At 42.1% G+C, this 23,063-nt stretch overlaps 1 protein-coding gene across 1 annotated transcript in view; it reads left to right on the forward strand.

Moving 5' to 3' along the window:
• myo15b (myosin XVB) overlaps positions 1-23,063 on the forward strand; it is a 79,645-nt gene that overhangs the window by 51,310 nt on the left and 5,272 nt on the right. The window contains exons 36-60 of the mRNA XM_075457115.1: positions 1,090-1,170; positions 1,412-1,503; positions 1,599-1,832; positions 2,124-2,202; positions 2,588-2,716; positions 3,723-3,891; positions 13,256-13,346; positions 13,462-13,488; positions 13,537-13,747; positions 13,912-14,018; positions 16,310-16,369; positions 16,476-16,551; positions 16,721-16,839; positions 18,152-18,267; positions 18,538-18,679; positions 18,824-18,935; positions 19,060-19,396; positions 19,497-19,548; positions 20,368-20,440; positions 20,532-20,608; positions 20,694-20,770; positions 22,117-22,247; positions 22,334-22,428; positions 22,548-22,625; positions 22,710-22,806. Of these exons, the coding sequence (XP_075313230.1) occupies positions 1,090-1,170; positions 1,412-1,503; positions 1,599-1,832; positions 2,124-2,202; positions 2,588-2,716; positions 3,723-3,891; positions 13,256-13,346; positions 13,462-13,488; positions 13,537-13,747; positions 13,912-14,018; positions 16,310-16,369; positions 16,476-16,551; positions 16,721-16,839; positions 18,152-18,267; positions 18,538-18,679; positions 18,824-18,935; positions 19,060-19,396; positions 19,497-19,548; positions 20,368-20,440; positions 20,532-20,608; positions 20,694-20,770; positions 22,117-22,247; positions 22,334-22,428; positions 22,548-22,625; positions 22,710-22,806 (2,862 nt within the window). The remainder of the gene's footprint in view (positions 1-1,089; positions 1,171-1,411; positions 1,504-1,598; positions 1,833-2,123; positions 2,203-2,587; positions 2,717-3,722; positions 3,892-13,255; positions 13,347-13,461; positions 13,489-13,536; positions 13,748-13,911; positions 14,019-16,309; positions 16,370-16,475; positions 16,552-16,720; positions 16,840-18,151; positions 18,268-18,537; positions 18,680-18,823; positions 18,936-19,059; positions 19,397-19,496; positions 19,549-20,367; positions 20,441-20,531; positions 20,609-20,693; positions 20,771-22,116; positions 22,248-22,333; positions 22,429-22,547; positions 22,626-22,709; positions 22,807-23,063) is intronic.

The following is a 23,063-nucleotide window of genomic DNA, read 5'->3' on the forward strand; positions in this document are numbered from 1 at the left end:
ATTAAACATTGTTTTCTAGGTATGCCTATGACAATGCCAAGCTATCCCATGGGTAAGTAAAAAGGTTCTTGTTTGCCATCTTTCTCAGAATTTTTGAAAAATATTTTTATGTTATTAACACAGTTGTCAGTAATCATATTGACAACATCATTAAAGGGATAGTTTGCCTCTTTTGACATGAAGCTGTATGACATCCCATACTAGCAACATCGTGCATGAACATTGACTGGTTACCCCCTGCTGCGTCCTGTGAGCCGAGTTCCAGCCTCGTTTTGGTGTTGATGAAGGTAGTCCGGCAGCACGTAGGCGGCAGCACGCAGTGATATGAAGGGAGAGAAAAAAGCGCCAAGCGATTGTGAGCATGATATTGCTAGTATAGGATGTCATACAGCTTCATGTCAAAAGAGGCGAACTATCCCTTTAAGGAAGGTAAATGGGAAAAGGCACAGCTGTTGCCAGAAAAAGCCCTCTTAGTGTCATCCCATTACTTATGAAAATATCCTGACTTTAGTAGTCCAGAACAAGGCAGTCTGGTCACTTCTTTTATGTTCACGTCACAGCAGCATTACTGATGAAGTAATGAAGTCTATTGTAGGCAGCAGACTGCACTATGTAATGCTCCTATTAAGAAAACAATCTTATCATTTAGACCACATATTTGAGCTCCAAATCCAGGTCAACTATTTCAGATTTCTATAGTCATGGTCATTTGTAATTCCTCATCACCACAATTCAGTTATTCAATAAAGTGTCTTGAACAGTTAGAGATTATCAACGCCCCACCTTTAAGAAATTCATACATCTCAGCTCTTCTTATTGACTGTAAATCTTTAAAGCAGCTTGGATTATGATTGTTTCTTGTTTTATTTATGTCTAAAATGTAATGTTTAGAATCCTGTTCAGTTCTTGTCTAATTCTATTCACCTATTTGTGATTATATGTGCTTAACAATGTATTTCTGGACCCCAGAAAAATGAGCAGCAGGTGTGATAGAAGTTAACTGCAATCCGTACAAAGAAAAAACTATTTACAGAAAAAATCTTTAAGGTTTCTAATTTCCAAGTTTTATGTGCATTACTATGTATATAGGAGCGCCAGTCAACCCTGTAATGCCTGGTTATGGTGCAGCGCCCATGATGCCTACTATGTCAGCCATGCCAACCATGCCAGGTAATTCCCTTCCACAGAGGTTTCATCACTTTATGTTGGAGTTCTACCAAAATCAGCAAAAAGAGCAACGGAGGCAGACGGAGACATCATGCAGTACATCTCAGCTCTCAGCCCTCTAATATTTGTATCATTGTCAGTCTATTGTTAATGATGGGCTACATGCCTACATGTTATTGTCTGTCAGAAGATGCTTCGTTGCTTAAACTTTTTGTACATTTTTGTCATATTTGTCCCTTCACAGCCATGATGATGCCTCAAGCTCCTCCTATCAATGACCCCATGCAGATGGCAGCAACCAACCAGGCTCTGATTAACCAACAAGCCCTTATCATGGTTAGATCCATAATGGTGGATTTTTTTATGACCAATCCCCCATATTTCCTCTCATTTCTTGTCCTGAAGCTTAGTTTTTCCCTCTGCCCCCTCAGGCGCAGCAGATGACCATGCAGGCGATGAGTCTCTCTCACCAGCAGGCCCAGGAACAGCAGAAAAAGCAAGAGAAAAAGCAGCAGGAGGAGGAGAGGCAACAGAGACGTCGGTCAGCGCGGCAATCCAGGGAACGTTCACGCTCGCCATCCCCTAAATCTCCCTCACCACCGCCATTGAGATCCAAAGCACCTGCATCTAAACGCACCTCCAAACACAAGAAGCCTGAGCCAGAGGTATTTCTGTACTTATTGGATATTCTTCACGTGTAAAACTGTCTTGTAATACCTCATTTTTTTTGCCAAACCTCCAGTATGTTACAAAACGAACTGACATTATGATTGTCTAGGCAGATGTTAGTGACAACAGGACAATGTTGGACTGCGTATAATGAATAATGCTGGTGTTTTTTGTTTTGTCAGAAATAAAGACTTATGGCATTATGATTTCCCTAAATGTAAAGCATTACAAGTAACAGGTGGGTTGTGTCTTTATTTGCAATGACATGTTGTTCATTACTTTGACAGCCAGAGAGTGAAGAAGACTTGACAGATCCAGAAGACCTGCAGTCTTTTGAAAATAAGAGGGACTTCTTTCAGAAGATTGGTGAGTTCAGCAGATGAACAATTGCATAAACTGTAGATAGCATAGTTTATTATGCAGTAATGCAGTATAACTCCCAGGATATTCAATACTTGATAGAAACTCTATGCATCTTTTACATTTACAGTTCCCCCAAGTCTTCCTATTTGTCTTTGAATATAGTCCTCTGCTGTTTCTGCCAACTTGTTACAGTACTTTTCATAAGAAAAAGATAAATTCATCAGTTAAAAGTTTTTTAGGTGTGTTCAAATGAAGCAGCAGCATCCCTACAGAACTGTTTATAGCTAGCAGCCTGTAAAAGTATGCCTCATTTGTATTCAATTTGATTTTTTTCATGATAAGCATAAAGTAATGCATCTGTCATTTCTTTCTCCTCCACTCTCTCCAGCCACTAAGCCCAAAACTAAATCCAAAACTCCAAAGCCACGACCAGCCCCCTCCAGTCCACCCAGGCAGCGTCAGCGCACGCCTCCATCACAAAGCCCATCACCCCCACCCGTAGCACCCAAGCCTGAGGGTAAGAAGGTGAAACACATTTCAGAGGCTCGATCTAAGCTCTCAAGCTTATTTCCTCTGAATGCTAATTTGAGAATCATACAAAACACTGAAACTGATCCACTGTTATCAAATATCCAAAAGTCAAATTATGTACCCAAAATATCTTAAATTGACCATCTGTATACGGTTTTATCTTTCTATCTGTTTCAGTTCAGTACTTCTTAGATTACCATCATGCACAAATCATAGAAAACTCTCCACTGGTCCCTTGGTGATCATTACTCTGCTGCTGTGTGGGTCTTGTTTGTAGGATTGTGTTTCCAGTCTTTGTTTTAGCTTGTTCTTTTCTGCTATCATAAGAAACGCCTTGTGTAGCATTGCTGTTGATTTTAATGAAACGTCAATGAAAAGTGCAAATTATTACCAGAGACACGCTTAATGCACAGGCACTTATTATTCATGAGATACATTTAAGTGAAGAACAACAAACTAAACAAAAACAAACAATCTTAACAACAAACTAAATTCACAATGAAGCAAAACATTGAGACAGATGGAGGGAATACTGTGGAATGAGTAGGTCTTTTGATCGTGTTCTTGGCTCGTGAACAGTTGGTAATTGTAGTGAACATACAGATGAGTGAATGGAAGTTGCATAGCACTGGCTTACTTTGAAGAGCCATATCGTAATGACTGGACTTTTGGGTCTGAACATTCCTGAAATATTAAGGCTTGTTGAATGCTCCTGGTCAGCAACGGTGAGTTTGCTTTCACAGGCGTCCATAAACCAGGCAGAGTATGTTTAGAATGTGCTGGAACAGTTTTGAATAAAAAATCCTTAAGGTAACATAAGGTTATGGTTCCAGATGCCACGGGGCACTTTAAGAACTCTGGGGTTTGGCAGATTTGAACTGTTGTGTTGTGTAAAGGACATGGTCATAATCTTATGGCTCCTCAAATAGAATATACCATGAACAGAAAATGGTGTATTTTAGTGTCGAGTTTCCTCTTCTTTTCTCCCGCAGTAAGACGTCCTCGCACCCCGCCAGTGAAACAAGCAGACACCCGAAGAGAAACACCTATTCCAACTCCTCTCACTCAGCCCCGGGTCGAACCAACATCCAACATTCGGGAAATCATCAAACTGTATAACAGTCGACCCCAACCAGAGCCCAAACCCTTTGAGCCTGTGAGGTCAGTTTCAACTTCTCGTGCACACATTACCCCATATTTGAACTATGAACTTAATGTTCTGCTCGATCCTGCTTGGGCTACTCTCATTTCTGTTTTCATATTTAAGAAAATGTATGACTTGAAACTTTTAAATAGGAGACAGCTCGATGCTGCATACAAACAATGGTGGACATAAAGTTACAGAGTTGATATCATGACACTTTATTTACTGATTATGGTATGAAATCTACACACGTTGTCTTGTTGTACAAACAAATTGAATCAGTTTCATTGGCTGAAATGTTCTTCACTGACTCCATCTGAGTGCCTATCATTCAGTCAGAAAGTATTAAGATTAAAGATTAAACTTTACTTTACAGATTTAAAGCCTCCTGAGCATTTTTAGTGCTGAGACTGAAGACAGACAACCCTTAATGCGGGCACAAAAGTTTGCTGAATGTCAAATTCTGTCAGTGAGCTGTAGACTCGATGCCATAATTACATCAATGTCTCTGGAACCAAATATTAGACTTTGTTGCTTTTAATGTATGTTAAAACATTGACTCCCAAGTCACGTAAAACTACGTTTTTACTGCCCATGCGTTGGCTCCCACATGGTAAAAATACGTTTTTACGTTTTTTTTATGGATTCTGAATCTATACATTCTAATGCACATTCTGTGTGATTTTTGTAATTTTGTGATGAACAGAACTGACATAGATGGCAGTCAAAAACTGGTGTCATCATCTGGACATTTTGATCATTACGCCAATGGCTTTGCGTCAACTCAAGAACAATTGTGATAACGCTGCATTGATTGTTGTGCATTTCCGCATTTTGTCCAATCGCACGTGTCGGTTTCCAGAGGGTGACGGTAAAGTAACATAAACAAACAACAAGAAGGAGAAGTAAACACGCGACAAGTCTAAGGAGGCGGTCTTATGAACAGGTTAGCTTTGCAACATGCGACACGACGCAAATCCTCTGACCCGGATATGTAAGTATCTAAAGTGCCACAGGCTGAAAGAGCGCACGTTTCACAAAAGCCCCGATATCTCAGTTTGTTGTTGATTTTGGTGGATACCCGCCTTGTTTTAGCTAAGGATAGCTCGCTAATGGCGGCACCTAGAGACACGCAGTTTTGACCGACAAAGAGTTTAAAGTCTCAGCTTTCAAACGAGCCATAACATGTTTCAGTGGCCCTATCACATAATATGCTGTGACTGTACAAAAAACGTCAAAAAATGGTTTAGAACGCTGGGATTCTACGACATAATTCTGTAAAAACCGCCGGTATTCAATGTGTTTATTTGAAATGGCAAATATGTTCTTATTAACAGCATAAAAATAAAGACATTTTCATTTTGCTTAAAACAATCCAAAAAAAAAAAACATTCACATTTCACTCTATTCTGAACATACCTTTGAAGATAACTTTTTGTATATTTTGGTTATTTTTCTGGGTCGCACGGTGGTACAGTGGTTAGCACCGTCACCTCATAGCAAGAGGATTCAGGTTCAGCTGGGACCTTTCTGTGTTCTCCCCGTGTATGCGTTCCATGCGTAAGCGGCTATATTAGATGGATGGATAGTCATCTGGATGTGCCTGGTTCATATGTGAGAATCATGTTCTTTGACTTCTCCAGTGCCTTCAACACCATACAGCCTCCCATACTGAGAGACAAGCTTCTAGGTATGGGTGTGGCCCCCTCCCTGACATCATGGATTACAGACTATTTGTCTGCCAGACCACAGTATGTCAGGATGGGGAGATGTGTTTCTGGAACACTGGAATGCAGTACTGGGGCTCCGCAGGGTACTGTTTTGGCTCCTTTTCTTTTCACCCTGTACACATCGGACTTCAGGTACAACTCAGAGTCCTGCCACATTCCGAAGTATTCTGATGATACGGCTGTTGTGGCATGTGTGCATGGTGGACAGGAGAAGGAGTACAGGGACCTTGTGGAGGCCTTTACTGACTGGACCAAAAATAACTGTTTGCTCCTGAACACCACCAAAACCAAAGAGCTGGTGGTGGACTTCAGGAGATCTAAAACCCCATACCAGTCAGTCTGCATTGATGGAGGGGAGATAGAGACCGTTCAGACCTGCAGATACCTGGGGGTGGTGCTGGATAATAAACTGGAGTGGTCTGCCAACATAGATGCAGTGTACAGGAGGGCCAATGTCAATGTCAATGTCAATGTCCTTCAATGTCTGCAGTGATATGATGTGCATGTTTTATCACACTATCATTGAGAGTGCACTGTTCTATGCTGCTGTCTGCACTACAGACACAAACTGTAGACGCCTGGACAAACTGGTGAAAAAGGCTGGTTCTGTTGTAGGCAGAAGGCTGGACCCTCTCAGTGCTGTGGTGGAGCAACGGATGAGGAGGAAGTTATATTCTGTTTTGGAGAACAATAAACATCCTCTCCACAGCATCCTGCAGGACAGAGGAGCAGCTGCAGTGAGAGGCTGCAGGACTGAGAGCTTCAGGAGGTCCTTTGTTCCCACAGCCAGAAGGCTTTATAACAGGGACTGCTGAGTTCCTCTCAAATTGATAGATTGATTTTTTTTATTTATTTAGTCATTTATTATTATTATTATTATTTAGTAGTATTATTTTTAATAGTATTGGTATTATTATTGTTGTTGTTAATATACAATCATTGTAAATATTTATAATTTTTTTGAGCTACTTAAGCTAATTTGAATTTCCCCCATTAAAGTATTTTTCTATTTCTATTCTATTCTATTCTATTCTATTCTATTCTATTCTTTTCTATTCTATCTTATTTCTTGTATCTTGTTGTGCCTTACTATATAGGATCCAATCCCTTTACCATCGAGTGTATCTGTTTTAATGCAGTTACAAAGTGGCTAATTTTCCTCCAATTTAAATGGGAGAGTGTTCAACTAAATGGAGGAAGTCACAGACTCAACATTTATTTTTAAATCACCACCTGGATCTAACAAGACTTTATTTCATCAGAGTTCTATCAAACATATTGAACCTTGGAATCAGTAACTTCTGTAAAATTTCACTTGGAAATTTGGAGACATGGAGGAGTAGGATGACATTCACTGGACTGGATTTTCAATTTGGGGAACATTATAGACATCATAGGCAACCTGGGGTCCGTTTTACAAAGCAGGTTCAACAAACTCTGAGTCTACTCCTGAACTCTGAGTTGATCTACTCTGAGACAGAAAACTCTGAATTTTCGTTTCCAGAAATGCTGATTTGAGTGAGTTTAGTCAACTGAGTAGGTTCACCTTGAGTTTAGCACGTGCACCACAACTTTAAAAAGCCAGCATCAATGGAGCCCCGATTCGACGAGTCACCATGGCAACGGGGAAGAGGTGGGCTACGTTTCTCACCAACCTGGAATTGGAAATCTTAATGTGCTCATACGGCGAGTTTCAACGCGTTTTTAGAAATAAGTGCAACACCGCTGCAGCAGCAAAAGCGCAAGTTTAAATGTAGTCCTTAGCAATCACAATAATATTACAGGGAAAACTGCTTGAATGGTAACCCATTCATTTATTTCATTTAGGTGCAATCCCGCGGGGGAGAAGCGCACTTGGCAGCAGTTTAAGATGAAATATAAAAACATTGTAACAAAATTCAAACTTCTGCCTCCAACCCCAACAAACTCTTTCAATTCAGTTCAATTCAATTCATTTTTATTTATATAGCACCAAATACAACAAATGTCATCTCAAGGCACTTAGATAGTAAGTCCAATTCAAGCCAATTGGAATTCAATTAATTAATAATAATCATAATTCATAAAATAATCCAATTCGTTCATATAGAGCCAATTCAAAAACAATTTCCTAGCTAAGGAAACCAACAGATTGCACTGAAAACTTTTTGTTTTTCGGTCCAATCTCCCGTCCTGAGCGTGCCTGAGGCGACTGTGGAGAGAAACGACTCCCTTTTAACAGGAAGAAACCTCTGGCAGAACCAGACTCAGGAAGGGTGGCCATCCGCCTCGACCAGCTGGGGTTTGAGAAGACAGAAGGGGGGGGAGGGGGAGGGGGCCACCGCGACGGCGGCACTGTAACACCATTCAAAGGATATCTGTTGGAACAGGGAAACACGAGTTAATGACCATAATAATATCACATATACATAAAGAGAGTAAAGTGAGGAAAGGTGTGTCAGATGAGGCCCCCCAGCAGTCTAGGCCTATAGCAGCTTAACTATGGGATGTTTCAGGATCACCTGAGCCATCCCTAACTATAAGCTTTATCAAAAAGGAAAGTTTTAAGCCTGGTCTTAAAAGTGGAAAGGGTGTCTGCTTCCCGGACATTTACTGGCAGCTTATTCCACAATAGAGGGGCCTGATAACTGAAGGATCTGCCTCCCATTCTACTTTTAGAAACTCTGGGAACCTCAAGTAAACCTGCAGTTTGGGAACGAAGTGCTCTGTTAGGAAAATATCTTATAATGAGATCTTTAAGATATGATGGAGCTCGGTCATTAGGAGCTTTATATGTGAGGAGAAGAATCTTAAATTCTATTCTGAATTTAACAGGGAGCCAATGAAGAGAAGCTAAAACTGGAGAAATATGATCTCTCCTGTTAGTTCTCATCAAAACTCTGGCTGCAGCATTTTGGATCAACTGAAGGCTTTTCAGAGAATATGTGGGACAGCCCAATAATAAAGAATTACAGTAGTCCAATCTTGAAGTAACAAATGCATGAATTCGTTTTTCTGCATCACTCTGAGACAAGATGTTCCTGATTTTAACAATATTACGAAGGTGAAAGAAGGCAGTCCTAGAAACCTGTTTTATATGCGAGTCAAATGATAAGTTCTGGTCAAAAATAACTCCAAGGTACCTCACTGTAGAACTAGAAGCCAAGGAAATACCATCTTTCAAACTTTCTCGTCCCTCATCCAACCCCCACCTCCTCCTCCATCCTCCCTGACGATTTTGCCGACTTCTTTGACAAGAAGGTTAACGATATCCGATCTTTCTTCCCTCACCCCCCAGCTGTCCACACCACCCACACCTGTCGCTCTCCCACCCCTCCCTCTCTGTCCCACTTCTCTCCCCTCTCTGCAAATGAGGTCCTTCACCTTGTAACATCCAGCCGTCCCACCACATGTTCCCTTGACCCAGTCCCTTCCCTCTCCTTCATTCTGCAGCACCTTATCTTCTTCCTTACCTGACCCACCTCATTAACACATCTTTAACATCAGGCTCTTTCCTTCTGCTTTCAAGACTGCCAGAGTCACTCCTCTTCTAAAGAAACCAACTCTTGACCCTTCAGAGATCAAGAATCACAAACCGGTATCTTTTCTACCCTTCCTGTCCAAAACTCTTGAACGTGCTGTATTCAAACAACTGTCCTCTTACCTCCACCAGAACAACCTCTTGGATCCCCACCAGTCTGGGTTCAAGGTGGGCAACTGAGACGGCCCTCCTAACAGTAACTGAGTCACTCCAAACTGCTAGAGCAAACTCTCTCTCCTCTGTCCTGGACCTGTCCGCAGCATTTGACACAGTGAACCACCACATCCTTCTGTCTGCCCTGGAGGGAATGGGGGTCTCTGGCTCTGCACTCTCTATGTTCTCATCCTACCTGACAGATCGCTCCTACCAGGTCACACTGAGAGGGTCTGTGTCGAAGCCACGTAGGCTCACCACTGGGGTTCCCCAAGGTTCGGTCTTGGGTCCTCTTCTTTTCTCCCTCTACACATCATCTCTTGGTTCTGTCATCCACTCCCATAACTTTTCCTACCACTGCTATGCAGATGACACCCAGCTGATTCTGTCTTTCCCCCCTTCTGACACCCAAGTTCTCTAAACTCATTGGCCTCACTGGCACAGCCTTCTCTTGGTTCCAGTCTTACCTCTCAAGCAGGAAACAATACATTACTCTGAAAGGTTCCAACTCCATCACTGCAGCAGTTAACCATGGCGTCCCCCTGGGGTCTGTCCTGGGTCCCCTTCTTTTCACCATTTACATGCTCCCCCTAGGACAAATTATCCGAAACCATGGACTCAGTTTTCACTGCTATGCTGATGACACTCAGATGTACATTAGCACAAACCCCTCCTCTCTGCTCCCACCCACGCAACTAAACAACTGCCTGCAGCAAATTAAAGCTTGGTTGACCTCTAACCTTCTCAAACTCAACAGCAGCAAAACGGAGCTCATGGTGGTGGCCCCGGCACCCCTGCTGAAGAAGGTTGGTGATCTGGTCCTGGTCATAGATGGCTGTTCCATCTCTCCATCACCAGAGGTACGGAACCTGGGTGTCATCCTGGACTCCACTCTCTCATTTCGGTCCCACATCAAGAGTATCACCAAATCTGCCTTTTTTCACCTCAGAAACATTTCAAGACTCCGGCCCTCATTATCCGACTCAGTAACAGAGACCCTCATCCACTCATTTATCTCCTCCCACCTGGACTACTGCAATGGTATCCTGTCTGGGCTACCCAGTAAGGCCCTTGACAGGTTGCAGTATGTCCAAAACTCAGCTGCCAGGGTGCTAACTCACACCAAGCAGCACATCACCCCCATCCTAAAGCAACTTCACTGGCTTCCAGTCAAAGCACGCATCACCTATAAAATCCTTCTCTTGACCTACAAATCTCTCCACTCACTTGCACCTAAGTACATTTCTGATCTCCTCCACCCCTACTCCCAGTCACGGCTTCTGCGCTCCTCAGACAAGAACCTACTTTCCGTTCCTCGCACCAGACTAAAAACATGTGGAGATAGGGCCTTCTGTTCAGCTGCCCCTACCCTATGGAACAATCTGCCACTTCACATCCGTTCTGCCCCCTCTCTACTACAGTTCAAAAAGAATCTAAAAACATATCTCTTCTCCATGTCCTACTCTTCTTAAACCCACCCCTCCGGCCCTACCCTTCCCCCCTTCTTTTCTTTTGTTAAGCGACCTTGTGTACCTTGAAAGGCGCTAAATAAGTCCAAGTTATTATTATTATTATTGGTGCTGGACTACAGGGCAGTGGAAGGAACAGCTCCTTCTTACCTCCAGGCTATGGTCCAGCCCTACAGCCCCGTCCGACCACTTCGCTCTGCGGCCACCAGGCGCCTGGCTGCCCCGTCACTCACCGGTCCCTGCGCACGATCGACACGGTCACAGCTTTTATCTGTTCTGGCACCCCGATGGTGGAACGATCTCCCGACTGATGTCAGGACAGCTGAGTCGCTGCCCATCTTTTGCCGCAGGCTGAAAACCCATCTCTTAAGGAAACATTACCCAGATCCGCCCTCTTAGGACATCACCTGTTTCGTCCTAGTTCCTTACGCACTTATTTGTTTCCTAAATTGTCTTTGTTTTCTAAATTGTTTTCCCATTTGTCTAGGTACCTAACTTACCGCACTTACTCTAGCACTAGTTATGCTCTTAGCTGTTTGGTTTTGGAAGGAAATGCACTTATGATTTCTTGTGACCTGAAGTTCTTTTGCCTACCGATGTTGAACGCACTTATTGTAAGTCACTTTGGATAAAAGGGTCTGCAAAATGACCGTAATGTAATGTAATTGTTCAAACAGGTGAGACCTCGCCATGGAGGTACCTCATTTTGATCATGTTTTACACTGTAAAGTAAATATTAAGTGGCTATTTGACTGTGCAGTCGTTTTATCCCCAACATAATGCTGTTTTCACACATATAAATGTCTTCTCATCTATATCATGTTCTGTTAAATAATTAAACCTATTTAAACTAACACAGACTTCTACTCAGGCAACAGATAGAAGGCAGATGCTCGTAAAATGGGAGGTGGCCCAGCACCGCCACCTCTAACGGGGGCAGAGCAGCTGGCCCTAAGCCAGAATATTGGAAGGCCAGTGGCTGAGGGAATCCACCCCCAAGAGACAAGTGCCTTTATAAAATATAATAGGCCTATATATATCTTTTTTAAGCCTATTCATACAAATATTTATTTGTCTTTTATGTCTTCTTTTCTTTTGTCCCAACAAAATTCTGATGGTGCCGCTCAAAATGATAATTGTCTGTAAATGCTAAAACATCTATGCGCGGTCTGATAACCATCTCCCGACGAATATTTAATATTCTCTGCGCAGTAATGCTGCACCTTCATCCACGGGATCGTTGTCAAAAGGACATGTTGGTGAAAAAAGTCGCCTCCTACTGTGCCTGATGGACTTATAGAAGTAGAAGAACTCACTCTGCTGACTGAGGCCTTGTCCACACGTAGCCGGGTATTTTTAAAACCGAATGTTTCCCCCCCTCCGTTTATAAAAAAATCTGTATCCACATTACCTCGTTTTCGAAAAAAACACCTTCCACACATAACCGAACATCTGCGTTTTCACCTGTCTTGACAACCCAAATGCATTTGCTGTTTTGCGCAATCTGCCCTCGTCAGCTAAATAATAAAGTGTGCACGCAACTTTTTTGAGCACACTGACAGGTGATCATATGACAGTGGACCGCCCCTCGATATGAGGACGTAAAAATTCCGACAGCGACAGGAGTGAGGAGTACGACTTGGGCGTGTAAAATCAAGGCAGTAAACAGCGCCTGCACAATAATAACCACCACAGTTCTCAAGACATCCATGCTTCTTCAGTAAACAAAGGTCGCACTTTAGACTTTAAAGCAGATTTGTTGTTGTTTTGGCGCATATTGTGACGTTCGAAAACGCAAATCTCCGGTTATCTCTGTCTACACGCAGCTGCATAAACGGAGTTTTCAAAAATCTTCACTTTGCCCGGAGTTTTTAAAAACATTCGTTTACGGTGCGTTTTTATGCGTTTTCATGTGGATGACAGGTCCAAACGTAGAAAAATATATTCGTTTTAGCAGATACCCGGCTACGTGTGGATGGGGCCTGAATGAATGAGGAAATCAGATGGCGTGAGTGGCTGAAAGAGGGCGGAGACAGAGATAAACTCCAGGTTCATTGAGTAAAACCTGGTCCCTACCAGGTTAGGTTCATAGAGTCTGTTACTATGGTTACTGACTGAGAGCTTAAGTTACCTCTCTTTGTGAAACAGGCTAGAGTTACCCCTCTTTCTCTGGTTTGAGTTACCTCCCTTTGTGAAACGGAAAACTCAGGGTTTCCCTCATTTCAGGGTTAATAAACTCAGAGTTTTCACTAAACCTGCTTTGTGAAACGGACCTCTGGACAATCATCACTGTCCTCTTTTAAATTTCCTGTTTATTATTTTAGTCAATCAATAGGAGTTTTTTACGTGTCATGAATTTGTTTTTACTTTCCTTTTTCAAGCAGGAGACTACCACAAAGGTTTGCAGCTCTTTTAAAGAGATTCTAGCTTAACGAGTTGTAACCATCATGGCATCATTCACCAATAACTTAAGCAATGTTTATGATTTACTGCTATATTTTCCTCACAGACCCCCAGTAAGAACATTTGTTAAGAAGAACGACCCCAAAGAGGAAGCTCTGGCCAAACTCAGAAACAAAGCACCAGTGCCACAGCAGAAGGTCAGAATGTGCTGCATTGCAGAGTGGCTGCAGCTACAAATAAAGAGACTACTTTTAAGGGTTATTGTTCAGTTCTATGCTGAAAATCTTATTTTCCTATACTTTTGGCATGCAGAAAGAGTGGGTACCTCTTCCACCCCCAGTCAGAGTAAAGAGGGTACCCCCTCCTCCAATGCCCCCCTCCCCACAGCCGTCTCCTCCTTCCACTCGGGGTCGCCGGGTCATCTCCAATAATATGAAGCAGAGGCAACGCTCCCTGGGAGATCTGTTTGGCTCCCGTCACTCCCAGGACCCCCAGGACCCTCTCCCTGCTCCACCAGATTCCCCACCACCTTCTCCAGGGCCAGCTCTTGTCCTTCAGAACATTCCTGACCCTCCAGACATGGCTGCCCCATCTATCAGTAGGTGTCCCTCATGTTTTCTTCTCATTAAGATTACAAGCATTCAAAAATGACGCTGCATGTTATATTTGGCTGACAGGCAAATTTAAATTGTTGCCACTATTTTCTGATGTTATGCAATTGATGTCACTCAGCTATCTTCCTTGATTGTTTGTTAACTGTAGATGGGATGCCGGATGAGGATGGCACTCGGTCCCAACTCCACCGCTTCTCTGCTGGGGTTTACTTCTCTTACTACAACACACCAGGGAAAATGTTTCTGCGTAAAGAAGTAAGATTCTGACAGACAAACACGTCATCAGGCAATTCACATACTTGAACAACAGATCAAAACAGACTGCTTGTAGTCTTTCAGGTTAATGCTTTTGCTTTATATTTTTGAGGTTTTGTTATTCAGTTAATTAATTCACTTTGGGTGTACTCTGAAAAATGGATGAATTAAACTTTATAGGAAATTTGGGTAAATCAAAAAGTTTTCTTTTAATAAAGCTCTGGGTTTCTCTCTTCTTGACTGGGACTTGGTCTTCAGTTTTAGAATGGCGCCGCACCATTGGCAGCCTGCTATAATAGCTCTGGACATTGTGTCTGTCTTTACATCGTCTTTAAATTTTCTAATGAGCTTTATTCTTTGAAAAAATCTGATTTTTCTATGCTGGTTTGGATGCTGTGAAACTGAAAAGATTTCTGTTGGTCACTCTGGCACTTATGTACATCTGTTATGGTGCATAACCATGGCAACGGGTAAGTTGTTTTCATGTGGGAGTAGCTGAATGAGTTTTACAAAGTCTAAGTATTGCATGGAATAAGATCCCAAATCCAGATGAGATAAAGAGGAGATGTCTAGGATGCAGAGAAGGAACAAAGTGGACAAAAGGAGGAGAAAGTTTGAACCATTTCTTCCCTTAATCAGCATAGGATGTGGGAGATCACTGGTGGATGAAATGGATGAGCTTGGAGCCCTGATCAAAAAGCAGGAGGAATATCAGGAGGGCAACAAGTTTTTTTCAGAGATATGGCTGCAGGAACAACTTCAATACCTCTCTAGTCAGTTATAAGATTCTATATCAGCAGTCAAAGACTGCAGACAGAAAGGTAACAATGAAGGAGGGCGGACATGAGACTGAGAAGGAGCATCTCTCTCATCGAATCAAATTAAACTTTATTTATATAGCACTTTTCATACTAAAAAGTAGCACAAAGTGCTTTACATAATAAAATCAATAATCAAATCAATTCATGCATAAACTCACACACAACATCACACCGACAACCACACTGCACACAACAATCAACATGAAATTCTGGCTTGACGCTGTAGTGAGGAAACGATATCTTGGGGATCTGTCCACACTGGGAGCCAGCCACCACGGGGAACCGCCCAGATCAGGGCAGGCCGGCGTCCACACCACAGCCAGGGCTGCTCTCTGAACCTCAGTTGTTGAACTGTTGGCTGTCCATGTTTTCAAATGGGAGAGTTTGCCTGGGTTACCTGCCAATGCTGTGTTTGTACTCTTTAGCTTAGTTATTGCCAAGCAGCAAAAATAACAGTGTGATCTATTCAAGCTTGGTTAGCTTGTAAGAAGATTGAACGATAACAGCTGGGCTGCTTTGGTAGTATGAGGGATTGAATGCTTTGTTATGGTTCTTTCAGCATCTGTACAACCAATGTGTCAGATTGGGCTGCCCTTTGTCACCTATTCTATTCATAACCTTTATGGACAGAATTTCTAAGCGCAGCCGAGGGGCAGAGTGTTGTCTTAGAAATGTCTCTTTGGTTTTTTTGGTGGTTTGCAGCTGAGTTTGAAGCAGCTGGTTTGAGAGTTAAGGCCTCGATATGCTTCTCCGTCGCTATCTGTCAATCCGTCTCCGTAGTCACGGAGAGGCTGTTAAACCTTTCGAAGTTCTCCGTCGGGATGTCGGATACGCAAGGTAGTTCACCTCCCGATCAGCAGGCGTCGCTACGTTAAACGACCCAATCTCGCGACGTCTATCCTGAAAGTGGTTGATTGATTGTTCACCTTCCGGCTCCGTTCCACTCCTCACAGTGAACGATGGCGACCGAGAGAGAAAGACTGTTGTTGGATTTGGAGCTTGTTGATGTTGAAATGCAAATAATTTTGACCAAATGTTGCCCGGCACAGAGTAAACTCTTTCAAAAATGGCGGTGTTGTTGTTCTGAGAGGAAGGAGCTAAACCGGAAAAGTGATTCCGGAAATGATGTTGTTAGCCGACCAATCACAACCGTTGCGGTCTCCGCGAGTCTCCGTCACCTCGACGGATAGATAGGAATGTTGGCCGACGCACGCAAGCGATGAAGAGCGTCTCTGATAATTTAATGTGGAATTTTGTGTCGAAAGAGTACACTGAAAACACAAAATGATGAATAACATAATTAAACATTTTTACTCGCATGGATAAATTATAGCCAATATTCCAACATAGCTATGGAGCTGCAGTCATACTGACATACAGACAGACGTACTGATTCTGCTATGCTGTGAAGATTAATGAAAAACACAAAGAAAATATTCGCTAACTACTAACTTCAATTATTATGCGCAGGTGTTTTACCCCAGAGAGCAGTTCAACAGACCCTACATCCTCAATCTATTGTGTGAACAGGTCAGCATCTTTACATGAGTAGTATGATGTTTATCTGTCCTCCAATTCAATCTTAATTCAAGCATTCAACTTCTGACTTTGCCCACTGCGTGATGTTTTTTTTCAGATCATGAGAGACACCTATTCTGACAGCTGTGTGAGGATCAGCAGAGAAGAGAGACGGAAGATGAAAGACCTCCTTGGTAAAAACAGTTCATCAAGACATTGCACAGTGTTTCTATTCCAGTCACTGTTACCAGTGGGTGGAGGGAATAGTTTGTAGTTTTCAAGATACATACAATCATTCTATCATCACTAGTTTGTTTGTCAATTGTTAATCTCTCTAGCCCCACTCTTTTTCTCTCTGTATAGCAAATTTCAATGTGGGAACAACTATTGGTACCATCCAGGATGACAACATGAAGAAGAGAATTGTCATTGCCGCTCGAGACAATTGGGAGAACTATTTTACTCGACTGTTCCCTGTCACGGTGAGCATAATAATCATAATAATCATACCTTGATTTAATTGAGCTACATCAAAATTTAATTTCCCTCTGGGATAAATAAAGTATTTTTGAATTGAATTTGAATTGAATTGAATAAAGAAAAGAAGATATACTGAAGTTGTTTTTAGTGTCAGTTGTGTTATGACATTGCAAAACAAGGCTGCTTTTAAAAAAAGATCTCATTTTAAACTTTGAGCCAAGTGATTGTAGTAAATATGAGGGATGGTCGCCGAGCCGATGTGGAGATGAGTGATGAAGAACTCTGCTGACACGGACTTAATTGAACATAGAAACCTTTATTGCAGTCATCAGGTCTGTCTCGAATTTACAGAAAAGATGCATCAAGCCTGGAGAGAGAGTAGCTCAATGGTTCGAATGGAAGTCTCTGATTTTTCAGGGGGGGAAAGTTATTTTATGGGAGATGCTCAAGGTCCTTTCTATTCCAGGCATCTAGCCAAGAGACAATGTCCATGGACTACATGCCTTTGGAATGTATTTTTCCTCCGAATGTCCTTATTTGACTATATGCTATCTCTAGTTGAAACACATGCACTCAGTGGCCCCCACCAGCGACGCGCCCAGAGGATATGTACTCAGTGAACTCAGAAAAGGCCCTTCTCCACTGTCTTGAGTATCAGACACCTCATGATTCTTGACAAATGCAAAGCATTAGAATGCTATTAAAAAGCATTAGTCCTGGGGCGGTCGGTGGCGTAGTGGGTTAAGCAGCCGCCCCATGTACAGAGGCTTAGTCCTCGATGCAGCGGGCCCTGGTTCGACTCCCGCACTGAGCGGCCCTTTGCTGCGTGTCTTCCCCATCTCTCTGACCCCTGCTTCCTGTCTCTCTCACACTGTCCTATCATTAAAAGCCCAAAAAATACTTGAAAAAAAAAAAAAAAAAGCATTAGTCCTGTCATTTAAAACCTTAGCTTAAAATACCCTGTAACTGAAAAAAACAGTGATACAATTATTGCGAAGTAGTTTGGGCATTGTGGACAACATTGTTGTAAGAAGCAGCTCCACCATGGACTCCAGGTGCATTTCCAGAAGTCATACTTTATGTGTAACTATACTAAAGTTGGTTGCACCTTAAACGCATGGCCTTGATTAGGCATGACTGGTGCCAGATACTTACAGCTAGTGGCTGCAGGATGCAATAGCTGTGTGAACATGAAGCTTCTAATTCTTGCTATGTGTTTAATTATTATCATTCTTATCATAATTTAGTTACTGCTTTGTTACATTTGAATGAAGGCCTAAAAAATATTAACAGGCATCTCTTATTTGCATGCAGCCATTCAGTGGAGATGCTCAGGTTTTGGGTGTTTCTCATCGGGGGATTCGTCTTCTGAAGGTGGTGAGAGCATCAGGCATCAACCCTAAGCATCTGAAGCTGCTCAAAGGCTACAGGTACAATATCCTTTGATAGCATTCATTTGGAGATCACTTTCTATCTAATGAATCAGTTTAAGTCCAGCATTCACTCTCTTTTGGTTCTTACTTTGGTCCCCATAATGTGCTAAGAAGAATGTCTGGTTCTTTAGCAGCATTACTCTGCCACAGCTATTCTCTGCAATTCATACATAAATTGAATTTTCACTCCCTGTCGGACATTTAAATGCAATCATTGTAGCTCATGTTTCCGACACAGAATAACAATTTAAGTTTGCGTGAATCTAGTTTTGCAGAGGTGCTGTCAGTTGAGCTCCAGGGTTCTGACAGAGTGAACATGGAGCTGAAGAGTGAAAACTTGGTGTTGCAGTCATCCAGAGCTCCTCAGATCTCTGCCATGATTCGATTTTTCCTCCAGGAACTCATCAAGGTGCTTTTTCTTTTTTTATCATCATGGTTCAATTCATTATCTCTCCTCCTTTTCGTTTCTAACCATAAATTGCACCCCAATCATTTGCTCCATCATTTCAGTTTAAATATAATTTTCCAACACACATGTCTCCTTGTTCTGAAGAACTCAGGCCATGTAGTAGCCCTGAAGAGTTTTGTGACAGATGACAAAAGTCTGCTCAGCTTCAGTAAAGGTGATGTCATCAAACTACTGCCAATGCAGGGACTCCAGGCAGGTGAGGTTGTATTTTAGATGTTAGACATACCTGTATGTTTGCTGTCATATGTAGGTTTAGGAATGTTCAATTTCATCCATATCAACATATCCTACCCACTGAATTACATTTGGTGTTCCACCAGGCTGGCAGTTTGGCACCATTGGAGGGCGCTCTGGCCTTTTCCCAGGTGACCTCACTCAGCCATCTCCAGCCCCAGACTACCACTGCCTTCTCCTTGATCGAAGAGATTACAGGAGGAAAAGCATGAGGAGCGTTAAGTCTGTCAGTCCACCTAAGGGCCCCTCTCCAGGTCCAGGTGCCATTGTCAAACACATGGGCAGCGCTGATTCACTGCAGCCCCGCAGGGAGGCACCATGTCCCAGCTCCATACAGGGATCCCTCCAGAGATCAGTTCAGAGCTCAGTCCATGACTCAGAGATCTTGTCTGCTATGGCTGACTTTGCCTTGAAGTTCTTTAGGTACTAAAGAGGAATGAAAATAGCTGTCGTGAATGATGTTATATAGCTTTGTTTCATATTACATGGCTAATTTTGTGCTACCTTTATATGTTGATCAAAGAGTGGCGGCTACAGGTGGAAGGAATGTCTCAGAGGCGGTTCAACACACAGCGGTAAGCCTCCACAACCTGATGTATATCAGTGTGTAGTGAGCATGTGTCTAAATTATTTTTCCATCTATAATCCTTGAATGGTAGTCAGTTTATTGCTCTTTCAGAAGTAAAAAATATGTCCTTAAGTAATTGAATTTGGAGTGTAGTATTGCTCATTAAACTCTACCACAAACCAGGTATTGCCTGGATAAAATCTTCTTTTTTGTCTACTTTTAGTAATTGAAAGCATGTAACTTGGTCCATACTTTTAGTAATGATATTTGTTCTTGAATTATTTAGATTTTGAATGGGAGTGTTTTTGTGTGTGTGTGTGTGAGAGAGAGAGAGAGAGAGAGAGAGAGAGAGAGAGAGAGAGAGAGAGAGAGAGAGAGAGAGAGAGAGAGACAAACAACTGGAAATATAATAGCTGAAAAATTAAAGAAGCTGCTTTGGTTATACAACTTCATATTTAACTAAAAGCATTGAAAACTTTTTCTCAAAAACAAAATTTAATCTCAAAGCAGAGCTTAACATTCCTTTCAAAACTGGTACATGTAAAGCAATCCATTCTAGTAGGCTGTAACACATGTTACGCCCACCACCTGTTGCTACTTAATTTAACCTAACCCTTTGTATTCTGTACTGCAGACAGCTCCCATGATCCCCTTGGTGAATGGCAATAAAATATCAAAGGACATTACTGATATCTTATTCAAAACACAAAAACACTATTTAACATCTAAGTTTAAAAACATCTTTGCTGAATTCAAAGTCAGGAATCAATTAAACTCTCTGATTTATTACCACTAATTCACTATACTGTTTTTTTTTTTTATCTAGATCCCTGTCCAGGAGTCCCTCATTCTCTACAATGATCCTGAAATCAATGATTTGTCTGTTCAATGCTTTATGAGTGAGTTCACCCACACAATTGCATGGCAATGCTCACTGATGCCGCTGTTTTCATGTTCCTCCATAATATACCCACTTGTATTATCCTGCAGACGTGATACAGTTTATGGCTGACTTACCATTGCAGAAGCATACTACCCAAGCAGGCTGCCTGACTGATATCCTGCTGGTCAGTCCTTTTAAGCAATGGATCTGTAAGTTGGATGGACATGAGATTGACTTCCACAAAGTAAAAATTTCTCTTCTCTCATCAGCTCGGGAAGGAAAATGAGCTGCTGAGAGATGAAATCTACTGCCAGGTCATCAAGCAAACCACCAACAACCCAGCTGAGTGAGTCTTTGCCACTTATCAATGGTTTTGGTGACATTTTGGCATGTTCTTACTAAAAATATTTTCTTAACTTGTTGAGAAACAAGGGCTGCACAGTGATTGCCTCACAGCAAAAGGTTCTTGGTTCAAACCTGGCTACAAGAGCGAGACCCTCTGATTTAACCCAATTAACTTTGTAGTCTGATATGAATGAAAACGTGTCAATTATTTTACAAAAAGAGAGGAGAGAGCAGTCAGGGTCTGAAACAAACAAAAGAATGTCATCTGCATAAAACATAGATTTAGGACACTGATCCCCAATTAGGATTCCAAGGAATATGGGTTCTGCTCAAATGGACACTGCCAGGGGCTCCAGTGCAATTGGAAAAAGCAGGACAGAGAGCGGATCCCCCTTGTCTGGTGCCTCTGCCCAGTTTAAATGAGGGGGAAATAACTCCATTGGTAAGAACTGATGCCTTCGGATAGTTGTAAGTGAGGCAAATCCAGTTTGTGAATTTATCACCAAAACTGAATATATATATATGTATATATGGCTATAGGAGAGGGATTGTCCTGAACAGCCCACATAATATCAATCATTCTCCTGATGTTATCTGCTGAGGCCTCAGACATTGCTTTAAGAGTAATGTGCTCTGGCGGTTCTACGATCCAAGGTCATCCTTACTCTCCTTAAGGCATCTGTATTGTAACTGCATATCTACCGATATAGCTACCCCCTCTACTCTTGCTGCTACTTGAAGCTACCCCTACAAACCCCACCCATCCGCTGAACAGTTTCTGTGACTCCTCAGTCAGTAGGTGGGTTTCCTGAATTAATACAATGCTGCACGTTTTGAATTTCATGAAGGTTAGCACTTTTTTCCATATAACCACGTTTTGGAAGCATCTGATGTTCCAACTCACCCTTTCTTCCAGTTTCAACCCTTTATTACTACTAATACTGCAATAGTTGGGAAAGTTGCAATAACAACAATAAGTTGTTAATACCTGACATCCCCAAAAAGAAAAGGGATAATCCCCATCCCCAAACAAAACAAAACAAAAAAGCTAAAATTTCATCTGCAACCCAGACGCTTGAACTAAACTCAACTTGGTCTGTCAGCAGACTAAAAGTGGCTGATGGTCGGCCTGGCCTGAAAACCTTTGAACAGAAGGAAGATGTACGTTCTTTTTCCCATAACTGTATAGAAAACACGGAGCAGCAACAGTAGAGAAGGCTGAAGATGAGTGATGAGAAACTCAAGTTATATTTAAAGATGACAGCACTCCTGATTCTAATCCCAAGACATGACTACTTTTAGACATTTTAACCATTACAATCTGATTGTCATGTGACATCTCCACAGATCCAGCTGTACCCTTGGCTGGCTGTTGCTTAGCTTAATGACTGGTTTCTTCCCCTGCTCTGGTACCCTGCAACCCTATGTCACATCCCACCTAAATGACATTTCTCAGGACTACAAGCACCCCTATCAAGGTAGAAGAATGACAAGTTATTCTAATTCCTGAAAGTCTCTTAAATATTTAGGTAGCCTTTTCATTCCCTACAATCTTTTTCCTTAGGGCTGGCACGTAAGTGCCTGGAAAACCTTGAGCGTTCTTTTAGTTTTGGTGGCCGCCGCAATATTCCCTCACATGTAGAGATAGATGCTTTTCTGGTAAGTTTGTCTACAGTACCTTCTCAGGGAAGTAAAAGCTTGCTTTTACCAGTATTTCACTGGTTATGTTCCATGATTGTCTGCATTTGCAACTGATAGTGTGTTTTTATTGTCTACAGGCTGGCAAAACTTCCCAACGTGACAATATTCAGCTGCCAGGTGGAGCACAGTATCCCATCAAGATCCAAATCTTCAGTGTAAGATTGATCAATACATAAAAACTTATCTTGAATCAAACCAACCATCTTAAATATATATCCATTTCTCCCGTTTTCCTTTAGATGGCAGTTGATGTGTTAACAGAGCTGTGCAACGAAATGGGCATCTTACAACTCAATGAAATCAAAGAGTTTGCCATCCTTGCCACAAGACTTCATGGTAAATCTGTTGACAGTGTAAGAGGGGGATTTATGTACTGGGAAATCAGCTCCTGGTTTGTGGGCTACTACTTTTGAACTTTGAGTCTGGCATTTGGAATCGTCATCTTGGTTTCTAGGAGTCATAACTCATTTTGAAGCCATAACTAATTTTGGATGAAATGCAGGGGTATGAAGTTATGCACTCATAGCACTAACTGTCCAGTAGGATTAACAGGATGCATCTGTAATTCACTGAAACTGTAATATCATTTGGTG

This window comes from Odontesthes bonariensis, chromosome 23 (assembly GCF_027942865.1).
Source record: "Odontesthes bonariensis isolate fOdoBon6 chromosome 23, fOdoBon6.hap1, whole genome shotgun sequence".
NCBI lineage: Eukaryota > Metazoa > Chordata > Actinopteri > Atheriniformes > Atherinopsidae > Odontesthes > Odontesthes bonariensis.